The 19,583-nt window shown below is 35.0% G+C and overlaps 1 protein-coding gene across 5 annotated transcripts in view; it reads left to right on the top strand.

The window, feature by feature from the left end:
* The window catches only part of IDE (insulin degrading enzyme), a 61,415-nt gene that overhangs the window by 2,680 nt on the left and 39,152 nt on the right, over window positions 1-19,583 (top strand). For 4 of the 5 annotated variants that reach the window (XM_017803824.1, XM_017803823.1, XM_017803822.1 and 1 more), the window contains 10 exons: window positions 7,283-7,467; window positions 8,835-9,042; window positions 9,779-9,948; window positions 12,030-12,152; window positions 13,583-13,695; window positions 14,088-14,250; window positions 14,861-14,953; window positions 15,517-15,608; window positions 17,228-17,308; window positions 19,382-19,485. In XM_017803824.1, the coding sequence (XP_017659313.1) occupies window positions 7,308-7,467; window positions 8,835-9,042; window positions 9,779-9,948; window positions 12,030-12,152; window positions 13,583-13,695; window positions 14,088-14,250; window positions 14,861-14,953; window positions 15,517-15,608; window positions 17,228-17,308; window positions 19,382-19,485 (1,307 nt within the window). In that variant the 5' untranslated portion in view covers window positions 7,283-7,307. Of the gene's footprint in view, window positions 1-7,116; window positions 7,159-7,282; window positions 7,468-8,834; window positions 9,043-9,778; window positions 9,949-12,029; window positions 12,153-13,582; window positions 13,696-14,087; window positions 14,251-14,860; window positions 14,954-15,516; window positions 15,609-17,227; window positions 17,309-19,381; window positions 19,486-19,583 lie in introns of those variants that run through there. The other variant, XM_017803826.1, reaches the window with a different exon arrangement.

The raw sequence follows: 19,583 nt of genomic DNA, 5'->3' as shown, positions 1-19,583 counted from the left end.
TGATACAGAATTCTGAAGTGCTCTCTGTTTTTGTTGATAGATCAGATTTTCTTGCCAGTTCTCTCATCTTTCTATGTATTACTTGGTGTTATGCACAAGTTTTAGTCTCATCTTGGTTTTTTTTTAATTCAGACCTCACAAGTTTTTCTTTTTGAGGGTATAAGACAGATGGTAGCATAAAGTATTAAATGAGTTGGCTTTACAAAGAGTTTTGGGCAATCTGATGTGCTACTTGTAGATAAAATCTATGAAATACACATTAAGATACTGTTAGAATAAAGCACAGAGGTCTTTCCTATAGCATCCAGTTTGATGTTCCCCACTGTGTGTGCAGGGTCATGCACCAGACACCACCACTGTACTGGGGTTGTGGACTAAACCCTGCAACTGTAGAGTGATGAAGGAAAAATGTCAGGGAAGGAGGAAGAGACTCAGAACCCGCTGGTTTGCAAGTATACAAGGCATAAAACAATTAACTGAATTAATGAGTACATTTCTGAAGCAAATGTGTAAAATACATTTTCAAGCAGCTGGTCATGTAGCACAGAAACTAGTCTGATCAGTCTTGTTCTTAACACTCAGTTTGAGACTGATGAAAATAATTGTAAAATCCACATTTGTGAAAATTCTGAAGATCCTATATTATGATGACGTCTAAAAATTGAAACCAGATAGTTTTACTTAAGTTTTTAAAAATTCTTAAATCTTTCAAATAATCAAAGGCTTCAAAACCCTTTTGGAATTTCCCTAGTTTTCAGCAATCTTGTAAAAAATTGAAGTGAAGAATTGCTAGGAAAAGACTAATTTTAATTGTTTTATTTGTGGTGAACATGGTTAAAGCTTGTTTACCTTGGAGGTTGTGTTTGGATGAATTGTTTGGGGCAATTTTCAAGGAGATAGGAAAAGTAAGTTCAAGTGTTGTAGAGATTTTAAAAAAAACTTCTTATCTTTATTGCTGTGTGTAAAATCAGGTTGTATAAAATCCTCCCTTTTTGTTTGATTTTTTTTACCCAGTGCTTTGGAAACTGGAGTGGTCAACTTAAGGAACATAGATTTAGGGCAATAAATCAGCTTTATGGTGTCTTTATTGTATATCCCATCTTGTTTGACTAACACAAGACTGTTGAAAGCACACATCATTTTACTTCTCAGGCCAATTGCTTGATCTTACATGCGAAGCCACCAGGCCCTTGTTTTTGCCAAGTTCACACGTGGTATTGTCTCATTAATGCTACTGGTAATTCCTGTACACCAGTGTTACACACCAGTGTTTCTGCTGTCACGTTGGCAGTGAAGCCTGTGGCAGACCAAGTTTTACTGCTGTGATCTAGAAGTTGTAGAAGCTGGATTCTTTTGAGAACCAGAGCAAGGCAAGTGTCTGCCCTGGCCACCATCATTAGGAGGGAATTTTCTGAATCCATTATAGACTTGGCAAAATGCTGCAGACTGAGGTTCTGAAAATGCTTTAATTGTAACTTGAGTTTAGAATTTCTTCAAAATAAACTACATAACAAAACCTTATAAATATTCATCATCTTCAAACTTGCCTGATTTGGCATGATTAGTTGCTCTTAATAACTTGGTAGCACTGATTAAGTCATTGTGGGTCTTTGTAGTTGGAACCTTTGTGTATGAAGTAGTATGCTGAATTCCTGATGAGTTTAAAAATGATAAAATATGTTAACATTTTAAGCAGTTTATCTACTTATGCAGTCTGTCTGCCTGTGTATGCAGTTAGAATTATTTAGATCAGTATCAGGAACGTGTTGGGATCTCATGCATTCTCTAGCTTCATGACAAGTAAATTCACAGAAGATTGATGCTTCATGGATGTTGAATAATGTGAAGTATTTTAATCTCTAAATGTGTAAAAGAAGGATTGCTAGGTTTGTCTGCTGGTGAACCTGTGACCTGAAAGAGTTATGGAGAGTCTCCTGAAGAGTCCTTTTTGGTAATGTTCGCCTGAATGATCTAATTTGTTCATTTGGGGTTTGGTTTTTTGGTGGTGTTTTTTTTCAGTTTTTTTTGTTTTGTTTTGGTTGGTTAGTTGGTTTTGGTTGGGTTTTCTTTTTTTGAAATTTCTTGAGATTACCCTTTTTCTGCTCCATTTTTGTATTGCATTCTTGGTAACTACTCAAAACATTTACCCGATTTTGGGAAAAAAACTTTACTGCATATGGTTTAGTTTAAAAATATTTTTTTTAATTATAACATACAAGTGAATGGAGAAGTTAAGAGAGTAGGTAGATTATTGATTATCTTACTGGTAACATGATTGTTACACACACAAGGATATCACAGTGCCATCAAATTCTACTGCTATCATGAGCAGAAGTAGGTGCAAGAGACAAAGAGGAGGAGGAGTGAAGACCTGTGCAAGAGTGCAGATTTGTTGCAAAGCCATGAGCAGCTGAAGAAGTTCCTGGACTCCTCCAGAGTGCTCAGTTCAGTGCTGCCATCCTTGTAAGAGAGGTGAGAAAACTCTGGCTGGTGGTTCTGCAGCACCAGGCCTCCTGCCAAAGCACACAGCACTTCTTTCACTCCATGCATTGGCAGCTGGAGAAATCTTCATGTAACCAAGATGGATTAGTAAATAAGACAGAGAACGTTACCAATGGTAACTCTGCAGGACAGAACAGAGAGAGAGGCTCTGACTCAACAAAGGTTTCTCTTCACTCTGGTAAATGGTAAGCATCGAGTTGCATAAAATCTTCAGGTAAACCCAAATTTTAAGGCAGCTGATATAAATGGAAAGAAATGCAGACTGTCATGTCAAAAAAGTCTTGAAAAAGGCTTCAGAGATTTTGCTTTGGGGGTCATGTTTTTATTAGCTAGTCACATTCTTGCATTGAAGCAACCCTCAGGAGTTTCTGTTAATTGGTTTTCAAATATGGTCCTTTAATTGTTCAAACATTGAACTTAGATTTGATTACATTGGCTAATTTTTAATTAAAGTAAGTTTACGAAAATAACTTTGAGAGATTAAAATAGTGAGGTAGAATCATATATCACTTAATCCCACTCTGTAATGCTGTGTTTGCAGGTGAAACCTGGCATCCCCAGAGAGCCTTACTGGTTCCAAGGGATTGCCTGCCTGGAAATCATTACAAAAATGGAACCTCAAAGAACAGTATATAATTTCACTTCAAAGTGCTATAATTGAAAATTCAGCATTGGTTTTAACTGATACTTTTCTTGTACAAGTGAAGTAATTTTGAGGAGGAGGAAGAATATTTCCTATTAATTGAATAGAGACACTGCTCTGAGTTCAGGCATTCCCATTCTTTTTTTTTCTTTCTACGTTGGTTATCTTGCCAAGTGTAATTTTTGAGCCAGTGGAAGAATTTTCAGTGTCACAGTAATGCTTTGTATTTGTTCCTGCTGTCCTTGCTTATTTGGATCTTTCACTGTTGCTTCTGTTTTGTGAAAGTAGTATGACAATGTATCTTTTAAATATTTTTATTTAAACGTTTAAATGTCTATGTTAGGATATTAGCTTTGCAATAAACATGGCATCTCCTTTATGGATGAATTGCTTTGCAGCAGCTGGTGCTCACTGTAATGACAAGCAGAGCAAGTAGATACAGCACATGTACTTCAGGGCAGTGTCTGAACATGACCTTAGAAATTAACCTGTTTCTAAAAAAATAATGAGAAATACAGAATTCTTTCTGGTTTTATCACTTTTTTTTGCCTGTGGTTAAAAGCAGTTCTGTTGTCAAAAAGTGGTTTGTAGAGTTTTAGGATTCTGGTCTGAAAGAATGGAATGTGGTATTCCTCTAAAGCAATTGCACTTAGAGAACTTAAAAGCTGCACAGGAAAACAGTCATATGAGGGAATGTTTAATATTAGGTCTTACAGTTTACTCCGTAAGAAAAAGCAATGGTACAAAAACTCTCTCTCTCTGAAGTGAAGTTTCCTCACTTTTATATTGTAGTAACATCGCACCAGGAAGAACAGTACTTGAGCAGGAAGGTGTTGGTCTTGTTCTTCTGACGTATTGCCTTCCAGGAGTATGGCATAGTTGATCTGCTCTTGCTTTCATACAAATTGTCTGGTACTATTAATTCAGTTTGCAACAAAATAATTGTAGGTTAATCATGCAAACTCTTTTGAAGTTAGAGAATGTTGTGTTCACAATGCCCCTTGACATAACAATGAAGATTGACATGCAAGTTTAAGTCCTTGGTTTGAAGGCTTAATTACTGGTTTTGTCCTTTTGAAGATTGTAGCTTTTTCCTTCACTGAAATTTGACTACCAAGCTGGAGGTAGCCTATGAAGGAGACAGAAGTAGGGAACGATAATAAAATGAAGTGGAGGTGTACAGCTTCACAAGACATCAATTGCAATCTCGTAAGGTTTCATAGAAGCTGCGTAATTTGATGAATCACATTGGAAAGATGAGTCATCTGAACAAACAGTAAAGTTCTGTGACTTAATGATATGGTGTAGAAATAACAAGGAGATATCAGATGACAAGGAAATTGTATAACATTTAAAAAAACCCCACAACTTGAGCAGCTTATAGTGTGTATGTGTCTTACAATAAGCAATTAGTATCTTAATGAGACAGAATATTCTAGCTGAAAACCAAGATGTCTTCCTTAGCAGACGTGAAATCAGGAGATTCAGAGACCTCCTTGTTCTCCTACATACTTATATTTGTCAGTCCAACTTGTGTGCAAATCTCTTGTGTGCAAGTGAAAAACAATTAGGAACAGTTTAGTTACTGATTTTCATATATGAAAAGCAGTATCTATTCTCACTTCATAAATTTTACATAGTATCTAAAGTTGAGTAGAGTATTTCTACTTAATACTCTAAACTTTGAGCATGGAGGCATTTTTTGTTAGCATTGTTTGTATCAGTGCTGTTGATGCAGAGAAACAGAGATGTGCAGTACTTGGAGTAGTCTTTGGATTTCATTGGTATCTGCATTTTTTTGGAGGAAGGAAGCCTATAGATGTTCCAAGCAGGATTATCCTGAGTTCAGGGTGAAACTAGTGGATAAATGAAGGTTTAAATGAGAGTGTAGACATGTAAATTTAAATTCAGCATTTCAGTTATTATTTAGTGATTACATTTGGCTGCACTTTTTTTTTTAAAGTAATTCACAGTGCGAGAACCATGTTTTACTAGTGGAACTATTTCTTTCTAAAATGAATTGAACTGCACTTATATTGAACTGTAAAAAGTTACTTCATAATCTTTATGGATTTTGATTAGAGACATTCAGATTCTTATTATTCATTGATGCTTTCTAAGATGAGTGCTTCTATTTTCTTTTTGGATTATAATTCCTGTTTGTGTTTTGCTTTTTTTCATATTAGGACGTGTTATAATTTAAGCATATTTAAAAGTTCCAAAGTAATATTTTTACTTCTTTCAGAGATGTAATGCTTACTTTACTACTTCGGGTTTTTTTACAATAATGTCTTCTCCAATTTACATATATATATTTTTATATATGTATATGTCTCCTGCTGCAAACATAAATCGAGTCTTAAACAAACTTTCACTCTGCTACAAGTAAAAGCTTGATTTAGTGTTTGTGAAACACTTGTTTTCATTGATTCTGCCATAGAAATTATGTTCACAAACTTTCTATCCTTAAAATGCTGTTAATAATAAGCTCTTTATTAGCCTCATTATGATATCTAACAGCAACAGTGATGGCACTGCTTCTGCTGGCTTCAAGTTGGCTGTTGTTTTTATACCATGGAGTCACATGAATAAATTCAAAGGAGATGATCCGGAGGGACAGTAGCTTTCAGAATTGCTTCTCTTTTTGAGAATGAGAACAGTATTTTAGGTAGGATACGTATGTATTCATATGTAATTTTAAACTGTAAGTAAAATATATAATCAGATTTTCTTTTTTGTCACGTATCTGTAACACTGAGTATGCAGTTGGTTTGCTAGCTAGAGAGTTGATTAAAATGTCATAAGTGAGTACCTTGAAACAATCTGTATGTTGAGAACTTGCAGTCCTTCACGTTGTACATCCCCTAGGGCCTTAAGCTTGTACATAGTTTTAAAACTTGGAGGAAGTTCCTTGAATCGTACAACCTGAAAATGGAAAAGAAATGCTGTGAAACTCTGTCTTATCTATGTGATACAAACAAATTTCTCATGCCTGTATGTATGTATTGTGGTGGGGAGTGGGACTTGGAGCTGGTTTTTTAAGTGAAATGAATTCAGTGAGGACTAACGAAGCCCATGTAGTAAATTGTGCAGCAATACACCAAGCAGTGTTTCACCACAGGAAAAGATTAAGTTTTGGTGGTACTATATATTTATAGAACAGGCCCTGTTCTAAAACCCTTCCTGTAAAACAGTTAGAATTCAGTGGCTGTTCCATACAGGAATCCACCATGTAAATGATCTCAGACCGTAGCTTTCTGATTTCCCACGTGTGGGGTTTGTGCTCTTTTTGTGTGTATTTGTGGTTTGTTTGGACGTTTTTATTTCGGTTTTGTGTTTCTGTTTGTTATTTGTGTGTTGTTTTTGTTTTATTTTTAACACACAGTCAAGGGGTTCTACTCTACCTCCACAAATATCCTATTCTGAATGTCTTACCTCTTCACTTGGCATTTAAAAAAATGTATAACCACAGTTTATGATTTCAGAATCACACTTAGTTTCTTAGCATTTCAAAACTGTGCCATTAAAGAAGCGTCTCATAGCATCTGTTAAACTAATAGTACAAGTTTAAAGGTGTGAGACGGTCTATTCCTGTTTATCATGACAGTTCTGCAGTGTGTTTGTGTTTTAGTGGCAACATTGCAAACAGTGTTACCATTTCTTGCTTGAGTGTACAAATCCAGTAATCTGTTAGTAAAATTTTGTTTATCTAACAATCACAAAGTTACAACATTGATAATATAACCACCAATTCAGACACATGAGATACTTTCTTGAAGTTTTGAAAGTATACTTGAGGTAGCGGCGTATGCTTCATTTGATTTAATTTTATCATAATCGAATAAGAGAATGACATGTATTAAGTTTGGGGTTTTTTAAATTACCAGTAGTATGATACTTGAAGCATTCAGTTATGTGATCTACATTTTTATTATGTGTCTTGGTCTTCAGGATTTTTTTTGTTTTAACAGCAATATCTTTCAGGATCTGAACTATACTTCTAGGCAAACTAGGTCAGTTTTTAGCAGAAGAGAACTTCTTGCTGTCAGTAATGCCCTGTATTGTCTAACGTAATATTAAAATAGTTGCAAGGCTTAAGTAAAAATAATAAGTGAAATTTCTTCTGTTTTCTTCAAGGTTTCAGAAGGAGACAAACAACAAAATGAACAATCCAGCTATTAAGAGAATAACAAATGAAATTATCAAATCACCTGAGGATAAACGAGAATATCGTGGACTGGAACTGGCAAATGGCATTAAAGCTCTTCTCATTAGTGACCCCACCACAGATAAGTCTTCAGCAGCACTTGATGTCCACATAGGTATTTAATTCATGCTGTGTTCATTATGTCATTAATAAAAATGCGTAAGGTTTTGGTATCTTGATTGCAAATAAACTGACAGGAGTGGTATGCAGTTGGCAGCTTAGCCTTTTATTGTAATTTGGAGTTTAATTCTTTGACACATCAAGTTGAAAATTATTAGAGCTAACTAAATGCTCTTACTGTACTCTGTGTTTACTCAAGTGTAGCTCAGTCAGTAGAGAGACTGCTTTTAACCATGAAGTTTCGTGTTATGAAAGATCTTTTGTAAGCAGGAAAGGGACGAGTGTAGGTGCAATTATTTTAGACAGCTCCATCTGTCATGTCAGACTTGCTTTTTTTCATGTTTAGTTGTTGATGTGTAGAGGTGAGAAAATGCTATAATGCTGGAGAAGTTGGAGAGGCTCTCCCTAACTCCAGTGATGCTTGTGTGCAAACAAATACTGGAAATAGAAGGGGAAGGCAGTTACTTTGACTGTTTGGAATAAAGCAAACCTTTCCTTATATTTGAGGTATTTCTCAAGCTTGTGTAGTTTTTCACTTGCTTGGAAAGTGTGATGCACCCACACATAAATACAAACTCTTATCAAGTTTGTAGTTGGGAGCTCTTGCTGCTGTTGGTGTTAGGGGAGAAGTAATAGTGTAACTTCTTTTGACCTTTTTTGTTATGGAGATAGCAGTCCCAAATCATTATCTAGTTCAGAGGATCCTGAATGTGGTTTTGTTTAGGTATATGGCAGTAACAGCCAGCTGCTGCGTCCAGTTCGTGTGTGTGTACTGGAGGAGATGTATCTGTTGCCTTCATCTCTAATCTCCCATTGCACATCGCTGCACACTCCAAAGCATGACTGCCAGACTCAAACTTCCGTGGTTGTGTCTTCCATTCTTCCAAATCGTTATTGTCTTATAATTTGTTTGCCTTCACACCTACTAGCTGGTCATCCATAGGTGCTTGTGTTCAGGCAATTACAGGTTATTGCTTGTCCTGGATAAATACCTCCTTAATTATGGTTGGCAGTCGCTGCCTTTTAACACAGTACAGTCAAGGTATAGAATTTAGAACAGTGTGATCTGCCAGGTCTTTACAGATTATGAGTCACAGACTTCAATTGAAAAGTTGCCTGTATAAGGAAGTGCAAGCTGATTTGAAGAGGCAGGTTGATACACTAATTGATTATTACTAATTCTAATTTTTTAATTTTTTTTTTTAAGTTTAGTTGACTATAGTTGCTCAAGTGCCTGCTTACAGCTACAGAATTGATACATAATTACCTGAAGCAGTGAACTGTAATGTAGAACATCTTAAAAGGCTTAACGTTTTAGCATTAATTTTTATGAATGGTTACATGAAATTTTTCTTTCTGTAGGATCCTTGTCTGATCCCCCCAACATTGCTGGGCTTAGTCATTTTTGTGAGCATATGTTGTTCCTGGGAACCAAGAAATACCCAAAAGAGAACGAGTATAGCCAATTTCTAAGTGAGCATGCTGGGAGCTCAAATGCATTCACGAGTGGTGAACATACCAACTATTACTTCGATGTGTCACATGAACATCTAGAAGGTGCACTAGACAGGTAAACACATTTTTTAAGATTTACATTTTTGTTCTGTAGGTTTTACTTGAATTAGTATAAAAGTTTTTTGCTAGTTCTATTGTTATGATATTTAAAAAAGGGTTGAGAGCACTATCTTTTGTTAAAACTGACAACCAGCTATTTTTCAGTTTAAAAGTCTTGCTAAGATTTATTTTTTGGCTAGCAGAGTTCTTCACTGAGGCAGAATTTTTTAAATTTAAATGTCATGTTTACAGTGAGTATTTTTGGAAATGTGGGTCACAGAATATGATCATGAATTTAGGGATTGATAGCAAAAGCAGGGTGAAGTCTAGAAATATATTAGGATGCTTTTAGTAAAGGGAACAGGACAGAAATTGAAAAGTGTGTAGTCAGTGAGGTGAAGAATGAGTTTACTTTGGCTTCTCCCTGGATGTCTGACAAGATTTACTTGATTTGTGAGATTAAGAGCCTCCTGCAGTTAAACCTCAAAACACTAGAAAGTTTCAGTGAGAATTGTGATGCAGGGTCCTTATTCTTTTAGTACCTTATATGATGAATGTGTTGTCTGCATTTATACATAATTGAGAGACTGAGAAATAAAGATATTGAATCAGTGTCAAAACTGTTACAGAATTTATAAGTTCTGCATTAAAAAAGAATGTATTCAGTTGTTTCCAGGAGGTACCAAGCTTATTACTTTTCTGTTACCATTTATGTACAGTACTCTTGATTGAATTAAAGTTTTTCTCTTTAGATTTGCCCAATTTTTCTTGTGCCCTCTGTTTGATGAAAGCTGCAAAGACAGGGAAGTGAATGCTGTTGATTCTGAGCATGAGAAGAATCTGATGAATGATGCCTGGAGGTTGTTTCAACTGGAGAAGGCTACTGGAAACCCCAATCATCCCTTCAGTAAATTTGGAACAGGTTTGTCAGAATATAATTATCGTTCATTGGAGTTCTGTGTAACATACACAATAGTATTGTTTATATAAAATTGCTAAAGACAGACTGAAACAATTCCCTTTTTTCCTCTCCATACATATTTATCGTGGTGCTTTATCACATTTTCCACATCATAAACCAAACAGAGCTAGACAAAAGCATAGGAAACAGAGAGATCCAAGACTTGGAGTGTAGTGATGAAGCAACCTTTATGATTCTGATAATTACTGCAGTGAATGCTGTTTTCCAATTACTGGATTTGTCATAATTTGGTACTGTTAAGTCTTCGAACATAACAAAGTGAATCAATTTTGTTTAAATTGTTGTAAGCCACATGCTCTTTTTGTTAACTAACATTTAGACTAGGTGACAGTGACTAGGTCAAATCAGAAAGATCAGCAAAGTGAAGTGAAAATTACGGAGTAGGAATATAGAAACAGCATCTTACCATAGAGCACAACAGTAGGAGATGGATAGATAAAATGATCTTGCACATATTCCAATCTTATGGCTGTATTTTTTTGTTCAGGCTTAATTATTCAGAGAATGCTTAGTAACAATTTAAAATAAACACCCCAAAACCTGAATTTAAAGAACATTGAAGTGAGATACCATAGTTATGGTCAAAACCACAAATGTTTGATGCTTTGGTAGAAGTTTAAATGTTGAGTGTTTTTGTTTTTTTTCCGTAGAAGTTACTTTTGACATGAATTTATTTTTGAAACTGTCAAAGTAATACGGCTGCACTGTTTAATCATTGAGCATCAATGTGTTTTGTGGCTGGGTCAGTTTGTACTGTGGATAGTTGACTCAAATATTGGGGACAGTTAGGATGACAGGGCGAGCAGATAATGGGCTTTAAGGGACTAGTTTCCTTCTCTGTCTCCAGAAAGACAAGAATATTTTTGCACCTGCTGATGGAGGGCCTAGTTATGGGTCTGGTAGCCACCTGCTATGGGAGCACATATTGCTCTGTTGACTGTTGTAAAGGGAAGCTGTCTGTGAAAGTGAAATTATAACTGCATTCTCCAAACAGATAAATTTGAAAAAAAGAGTCTTGGGAAATACTAATTAATAGGCAAGTGTTCAATGTACATTTGTTAATTTCTGCTACTGAAGATATTAAATAGTTTTCCCCATTTTAAGAAGGTTGTTTAGCTGACATAAGAAAAACGTTTTCATGGGGAGAGTATCCAAAGAGTGCTCAAATTCAACAGCAGTAGTCATCTTCAACTCTCCTTAGATTAGGCTCTGATTCTGAGATTAAGTGATAGCACATAGCCTTCCTGTAGATATGACCTGGCAGAAGTAGAGCCCAGCTGTGATGGTTTTTATTTACCCAAAGAGATGACATCTGTGACATGTTTTTCATGACAGTTGCATTTGGTATCCTTATTGTTTCCTTTTGATCAGCTAAGATGTTGTTAATGCAGCACAGTATAGGAATGCCTCCATTTGATGCTTCAGGTCACTCCTGGTTGCTGTGCAGCTTGTTTTGTCAGCAAACTTTCTATTGCTCTTTGTCTGCCCATAGAAACAAATACACCTTAGTCTTCCAGTTTTCTTGTTAAAGTGTGCCCCAAATACCCATCACTGATCTCCCTGAATTAATGCCTGTGATGGCAATTCTTCTCCATCAGTGCCCTCAACAGCGTCAAGTGGTTTCCCAGGCACTTCTGCACTGTCTAGTGTCTGTTTTCCTACATCTACAGGGTGTCTTCTGACTGTTGCTTCATAATGTACTCCAGATACTGTAACAGCACAGTTACTGAATTAAAGCTTCAGCTTTGTGTTATTTTATTTTAACCTATATGTTGATGCTGTGGGAATAAACACAGTAGGGTATCTAGAACTTCACAATTTAATTTGTCTGCAGATGATGAGGAATATAGACAAAATATTTAAAATATAACACCATACTGATCCAGTTTACTTATTATGCATAGAAATTATTTAAAAAATTGATATCCATCCCAAGGAAAGCAGATGAATTAATTAATATATTTATTTTCAATCTTTGAGTTCATAGATGTCAAATACTGTTAACTGTTTTTATGCTACAGGGAACAAACTCACTCTGGAAACTAGACCAACCAAAGAAGGAATAGATGTCAGGCAAGAGCTATTGAAGTTCCATTCTACGTATTATTCGTCAAATTTAATGGCTATTTGTGTCTTAGGAAGAGGTGAGTTTTGTTCTGTTGGTTAAGTAAGTCTTTACATATATATTTGAAGAAAATGAAGGTTCCAACTGCTTAAAACATTCTACACAAGATGATATTTTGCATGTATTTGTTAAAAGCTTAGTAACAGTGCGTTGAGAATGGTTTGCTTTTTGAAAATATGCTGACAGACTGGTATTTATGTGGTGTTTTACAGTAATGTTCAGATGGTAGATATGAGTGGAATAAAATTAATTCTTTATCTAATCAAAAGCAGAATTCACTGAGTAATTTTAAATGGAAGCTTTCAGTAAGAATCACTCTGGCAACTGAGAATCTATACTAAAGGAAACCATCACTGTAGTTGTAAAGCTTAAATGAATGTGTATTTTGGTGATGTGAATAAAAAATAGAGGTTTGTAATAGAATTACATGCAGTTCACAAAATTTTGGTATACAGTGAACCATCTTGGTTTGCATTGTTTTGTTGTTTTTTTGCCCTGAACAGTTCTCTTAGTGTAGGAGCACATGTATTTTGTTTAGGAAAGATTCTGCTTTCTCAGTCTAACTGGGATTGTTTTGATAACCAGTTGATAACTACTTTTGAAATCTGTCAAGGATTAAGGTTGAGACATCCTTTGAGATCCATTGCTTTGAGACGTCCAAGAAGTGCACGTTTTTTTCTTCCAACGCCCACCCTTGAAAGGCGTGTGCTAAAAAATTGACAGATGAGTCTTTTTTATCTTATTCACAGTTTGAGAAGTGCTCCAAAATGCATTTCCTGAGGCACATAGCAATTTTGAAGGCAGCATTTTAACAGAAATGGTACAGGTTGGTTTAGGTGAATTAATGCACAACATGAAATTCTTTCTGCAGAAGGTCTGCTGCTCATTTTTGCAGAGTACTACAATCACAGCCTGAAACTAGAATGGATGTAAAAGTAGAAGTGCTTAAACAGGTCACAGATGTGTCTGTTTTGGGGGCTTGAGGACAGATGACCTGACTCCCCATGTATCTGAAATACTGGATGTGAGCTGAGGCTTAAGAAAATTCGAGTTTGGCAAAGATGTTTTCAGTCTAGAAGATTTGCAGCTGTAATTCCATGTCCCTTAAGCTTTTTGTGGAATATTTGTTTTTGTAAATGTTTAATAGCTGATGTATCTTTTCTTTGGTTCTAGCTTAGATTTGTCAGTAAAAAGTAAAATTTATTTTAGGTTGCAGGATTTATTTTAATAATGATTGAAGCCTTCCTTTAATAAACATGGTGTTTCTAGCATGTTATAGTTCAAAATTTAAGTATGAATATAGATTTGCTTTCTGAAATTAACTATCATAACACCATTGAAACTACTTTTCTGTGTAATTCATGTCTCTCCCGAAAAATATTCAAACCCCAAGTTTGCCAGAGTCTTCAGATAATGACTGTGGTTTTTTCTAATGTTTCTTTATTCTAGAATCTCTGGATGAGCTGACTTGCTTAGTGGTAAAGTTATTTTCAGAAGTAGAGAATAAAAATGTCCCTATACCAGAGTTTCCTGAACATCCTTTCCAAGAAGAGCATCTCCGGGTACGTATAGAGATACATTGTCCATCAGGAGTGTATACCTTAAATGATATTTTTTATGTTTCAATAAACATTATACACTTCACTACTCTTTTACCCGTGTCCCTGTCAAGTTCCATGTTCGTTTATTGATTTTCTACCCACTTTTGAATAGTTTATAGTAAAGGTTGTACATTTGGTTACAGCTGTAAGCAACTGAGAGATAGTTTTCTTTTTGTTTGCCTTATGAATGGCTGCACATTGCCCTAAGTTTTAGATATCTTTACTCTTGAGATTTTGGAGGTACATTGTAAATAACGTGTGTGTGTGAAGAACACAATATGTACTCCTGAGAGGAATAAAATAAATGAGTTTCCCTTTGTTTATGGGTCTCTTTGTTTGTTTTTCCCCCTCAGCAACTTTACAAGGTGGTACCCATTAAGGATATTAGAAATCTTTATGTCACATTTCCTATACCAGACCTGCAGAAATACTATAAATCAAACCCTGGCCATTACCTTGGTCATCTGATTGGGCATGAAGGCCCAGGGAGTCTTCTATCAGAGCTTAAAGCCAAAGGTAAGTCCTTTGAAGTTAAACAATTAAAAAAATATTTGATCACACATTTCTTTCAAGTTTAGCTGAGTTTCACTTAAAATTGACCTCTGTATGTTAAAGCCTTCAACTGCTTGAGTAATTTGAATTGTAAGTGATTTGGCACTTTATTTTTATTTCTGTGGCAGGTAAACATAAATAGCTAATAAGCAGTCAGACTCCTGAAGCTATGATTTCTTGCAGTCCCCTTTATCTGCCCTGTTTGGATAGTTATATGAACTTTGACATGATTGTGTTTCTATTCTGTCACTGACTTTGTCAGGTCCCTTAATGTCTGGAAGACTGCAAGGTATCTTTTGCTATTTTTCTTTATATCACTGTTCCAAGCAGAAATAAATTACCTAGTAATCAAATGATCTTGAGTTTGTCATATCACTCTGAGTACAAAATCAGATAGTTCTGACTTGTGTTTATATTTAACTTGCACTGTTGCTGTAAGTGTTAAGGAAGAGAAGGAGCACATGTAAATTAATCAAAATATGTTTAAAAAAAGTTATGTTGCTGAAGCATACAAAAAGTCGCATAAATTGTTACACATTTGTTTATGTAATAAAGTTTCTTTCTGATGTCATAGGATGGGTAAATACTCTTGTTGGAGGCCAGAAGGAAGGTGCTAGAGGTTTCATGTTTTTCATCATTAATGTGGACTTGACAGAGGAAGGACTTTGTAAGTGAAGCAATGTGCCTTCATTCCATGTTATTCCTGATCTGATGGGTTTGTGTTTGTATCCGAAGAGACTAATTGTAATTATAGCTTGAAAGCCAATTTATTTTAACTGGTTACTCGTCTTTGTTTAGATCCTCCCACTATGCTAACATACTATGCTAACACAGGTCACCTAGGAAATCAATTTATTTGAGATTATATTAATTAGATACTTCAAATAAATTTCTGTAAAAGCTGTTAATACCTGTTGTGTGCTACTTATTCATACTATTCAGACCCAAGTTAAATTATATTATAAATCAATATCTCCATGTGAAGACATGTTCAGTGCAGTTCTTGGAATTAGTTGGGGACATAAACACTTAAATTCATGTCTGAGAAAAGCTGGTTTAACTTTGCTGTGGGATTGCAGATGTCCTTAAATATCTTGATGTGTCCTTAAATTTCTTGATGTATCGGAGTGTAATGAAAAATAAAATCATAGAAACCATATTTGTGTTCATCAGAATTCCTTCTTTGTGAAGAACTAAGTGGATTTTTAAGGATTTTTTTTTTCTTTCCAGTGCATGTTGAAGATATTATTTTGCACATGTTTCAATATATTCAAAAACTACGTACAGAAGGACCTCAAGAATGGGTTTTCCAAGAGTGCAAGGTAAGTAATTGGGACTTGATATGTGCAAGGCTTGTATTTTTACAAAATTTTTTTTTTACTATAAGTAGAAACAGATTACTTGACTGTGTAAGTAGCCTTTAATAATCACATGGTAGTTAAGTTTATTGATTTTGAAGATATAACATGACACAAATGACAAGTACATTCAGAATATGTTGTCTTAACATAGGTATGAAAAGCTCTTACAGAGCTGTGGGTTATGATAGCATAATGGAGGTGAAGGAAGAAGGATCTTGCTCTCTCCACAAGGATTTTGCATAACCTTCCTTAGTCTTCACTGAAGGAGGAGGGGGAGGAAACATTTTCTCTGAGGTGTAACATTGAATGGGAAATTGAAATGGCTGTTATTCTACCCCTCTCTTCTTTCATGTGTCAAATTCTGTAGATGAGATTGTAAAGGCAATGGGACATTTGCTGTTTGTTCCCTCATGTTTTTGAAAAGTGAACTCAAGGCTGTTCATGGAGTACTTTGGCTGTACACTTCGGTCTTTGCTGAACTGTTCATGCTTCTTACAAGTCTGAATGGTTCTGTGTGCACAGGGCAAAAATGTAAAGTATCCTGTTAGAATTAGATAGCACTGTACTGCTCAGTGTCAGTGTGAAATAAACCCAGTTTTATTTATGTGTATAGTCTCATTGGTTCACTATATGTGCTTGGGTGAAAGTTTCTTGTTCCACCTTAGCTTTTTTTTATGAAAACTGTTGAGTCTCTTCTAGGAGCAGAAATTCTGCAGCTGGGTTAGCTTTGTTTCTTACACTTTGACACTGTACACCTATAAAAATAGTCTCAAGTCTCTTTATACTCTGCTAAAAATCCCAATGGATTTTTTTCACTTTACAGAGTAAGCAAATAGAAGATTTGAAAGAGGTAGTTCCATCCTTCTATCTCATCCCTGTGTCTTTCCCTTGCTCCTCTTGTATCAGCCCCAGCACTCCTGAGACTGTGGGGTGAGTCAGAGAGCTGGCAAACTAGTATGAAAAGAATCTTTAGAGTTTATTTTCAGCTGAACTGTTGAATTAATCAGACTCTCTGCATGGTTTCTTGGAAGGATGGACTGTACTTTTCACTGACTGTATAGTCTTAGATTTCTTTAATTCACCCTTGGCATTGTATCCTAAGAATGATGTGTTCTATTTCTGTGGCCAAGACAGCAATAAGAAACACACTCTTTCTATCTCTAAACTTACCTATTGGCTGGCTGAACAAAAGGAAGAAAAAAGGAAGAGGGAAAGACTTCAGTTCGTTAACATATGACAAACATTGCACTGCAACAGTATGGTTGTATCAGAGTTGGTGTGTTTTCAAGTTATCAGGAAATTAAAATATATGAAATATGGGATAGATCTCTTACTATGAACAGGACTTACAAGACTTGTATAACACTTCATGTTGTGATACTATCCCAAATTGCTTGTGAGTTTTATGCAACTTGAGTGTTACTGAAAACTTGTGTTAGGTACCTGTCTAACTGCTATAACATGGATACAACAAAAGTACTTTGTTTTCTTTCATTATAAAAAGGAATTAAGTAGCAAATAATTATTCTTAAAATAGGCTTTAATTTATGCTCTTCAGTCATTCATACATTGTTTTCTAGGATCTAAATGCTGTGGCATTCAGATTTAAAGATAAAGAGCGACCACGAGGTTATACATCAAAGCTTGGAGGAATGTTGCATGTAAGTGGAGGGGGGTCATTTTTGTTTGGTTGTTGGTTTTTTTAATAATCATTTAACTGTGTGTTTGACTATAATCTTAATAAATACAGGCATCTGCAAAGGTCCTCTGCACTTCTTGTGCTTAGGAAGCTAATACCATGCTGCATACATCTTAGTTTTAGCAGTCAATAGGTCACATTCTGTTTGCTCTACTGTTTTATACTTCTATACTTGGTAGAACTGATTATACAGTAACTGGAGTTGCTATTTGATCTGTTTCAGTGTTTCTTAAGACTTAGGTAGCTTGTTATTCTGTGTCTACCTGTAGCTAAGTAGGAAATATTAGGGAAAATATTAGAGAAGTAGTGTTTTATCATTAACATGAGCACTATGTTCCATAGTTAACAATGTTGAAATACTGCAGTAAGCAGAAATATTTGTATTAAGATTGCAAATTACAAATATTTGACTTTACTGATGTGATTATGTGTTGGTACTGAAAAAACCATCATGTAGCTTTTACTTGGTCTTTATACTTCTTGCAGAATTCAGTTCCCTCATTTTGCACTAATGGAACATTTAGGTGGGTTTGTTGGGTTCTTTTTGTCTGGTGAAATTATGTAACTTTTATAGATTGCAGCCGTTCTTCATTGCATAGCTAATGTCTGCATTTATTCAGAGAAACTTTCGGTTTCTTTGCAGGAATTCCTGTTAATGGTCCTAGACCTTTAATTTGTAAAGTCTAAAATAGTGATCTTTAATTTTAGAATTTTCTTTGTTTACTAAAAAACATTAGACTGAACTGAAGTAATTTAAATGGTTGTTTAAAGAACTCGTGTTTGGGCTGCTGTCTCTTGCTTTTGTTCAGTCAAATGCATAAAATCTATGTAACAAATGGGCTTCTAACTTCTGAAACAGTCTTTCAGTGGTTTGTATTTGTTGGATCATTTCTGATCACAATTGCTTCAAAAATCAGGCCAGGTAGTTGCCAGAAATGTTCCAAAGAGTATGGTAGTGATTCAGGACTTTTTTTTTCACTGCCTTTCTTTTGCTGTGCTTTGCAGTATGAATGGTAATTCTCATTCTGCTGTTAGTAGTTCAATGAGCATCAAATTCTGGATATTTAGCATTTACATTTGAATTTTTTTTAACACAGGTTTGATTCATTGTCCTTGGTTTCCAGCCCTGCAGCTCTTTCTCTTTTCCAGAATACTTTTTATGAGTTACTCAGTGTTCTGGAAGTCATTCCACAGTAGTTTTCTTGTATAATGTATGTAATTCAAAAAGTAATTTTGTAATAATTTTGGTCAAAAAAATTACAGCTGCCTGGCAGACTGCAAGTACTCAGTGTCATCTGGTAATTTTCCCTCCCAGGTGTTTATCAAGAAAGTTTTCCTGTCGACCACACTAATCATTTTCAGACAAGTTTAAACTTTTTTTCTTAAGTTGTTGTGTATCTTAAGAGATTTTCAGCTTGATCCTAAATGAAGAATGTTAGAATTGAAAGTGTTTAAATCTGTATTATGCTTTTAGATATTGAAATATACTTAACCTTTAAATTACTGTAAATAAGAATTGAATTATTTGAGAATCCTAAGAGAACTTAGTGGTTATTTTGGAGATTTTTATGGGGTGGTTTTTTTGTTTCTTTCTTTTATTTGTTTTTGCTTACTTGAGTTTTTTTCCCCAAATTCAGTCTAGTAGAGTACTTGGTATTCTTTTATCTTTAAAAATATCCTGCAGGGGTCAGCATTTACCACGTTATTTTTTACTTTACTCAAAATACTATTTAAAGGTGGATGACTTTTTTTATATTGAGACATAAAATATTTCAAGAGAAAAGAATGGTAAATCTGCAGTATATAAAATTGCCTAATACATGAGAAATATGATTGCATAGATAGAATGTTACTCCCTCTTGTTTAGTTTTAAGAGAAAGATTTTAAAACATCTACACACTTCTAATTTGAAGTTACAGAGGTAATACAGATTTTGTGACCAAAAGTATATGCTTTTGTTTTCTTTACTGAACCGTAGTTTTTTCATGCTTAGTTTTGTTTATTCATCTATGTGTTTCTGGGCTTTGTTTTTTAGTACTATCCAATAGAAGAAGTATTGGCTGCTGAATATTTGCTTGAAGAATTCAGACCTGATTTAATAGAGATGGTACTGGATAAATTGAGACCAGAAAATGTTCGGTAAGTAAAACACAAACATAAAAAAGCAAATGACCTAATGGAAACAAAAATTCTTAGGTATCTCTTACAACTCTGAAGTAAATGTGACTGAAAAAGAG

Source organism: Lepidothrix coronata, unplaced genomic scaffold (genome assembly GCF_001604755.1).
Source record: "Lepidothrix coronata isolate B3197 unplaced genomic scaffold, Lepidothrix_coronata-1.0 Scaffold8, whole genome shotgun sequence".
In the NCBI taxonomy this organism is placed as follows: Eukaryota; Metazoa; Chordata; class Aves; order Passeriformes; family Pipridae; genus Lepidothrix; species Lepidothrix coronata.
Note: the sequence above shows the minus strand (reverse complement) of the source record. Positions and strands in the feature narration are given on the sequence as shown.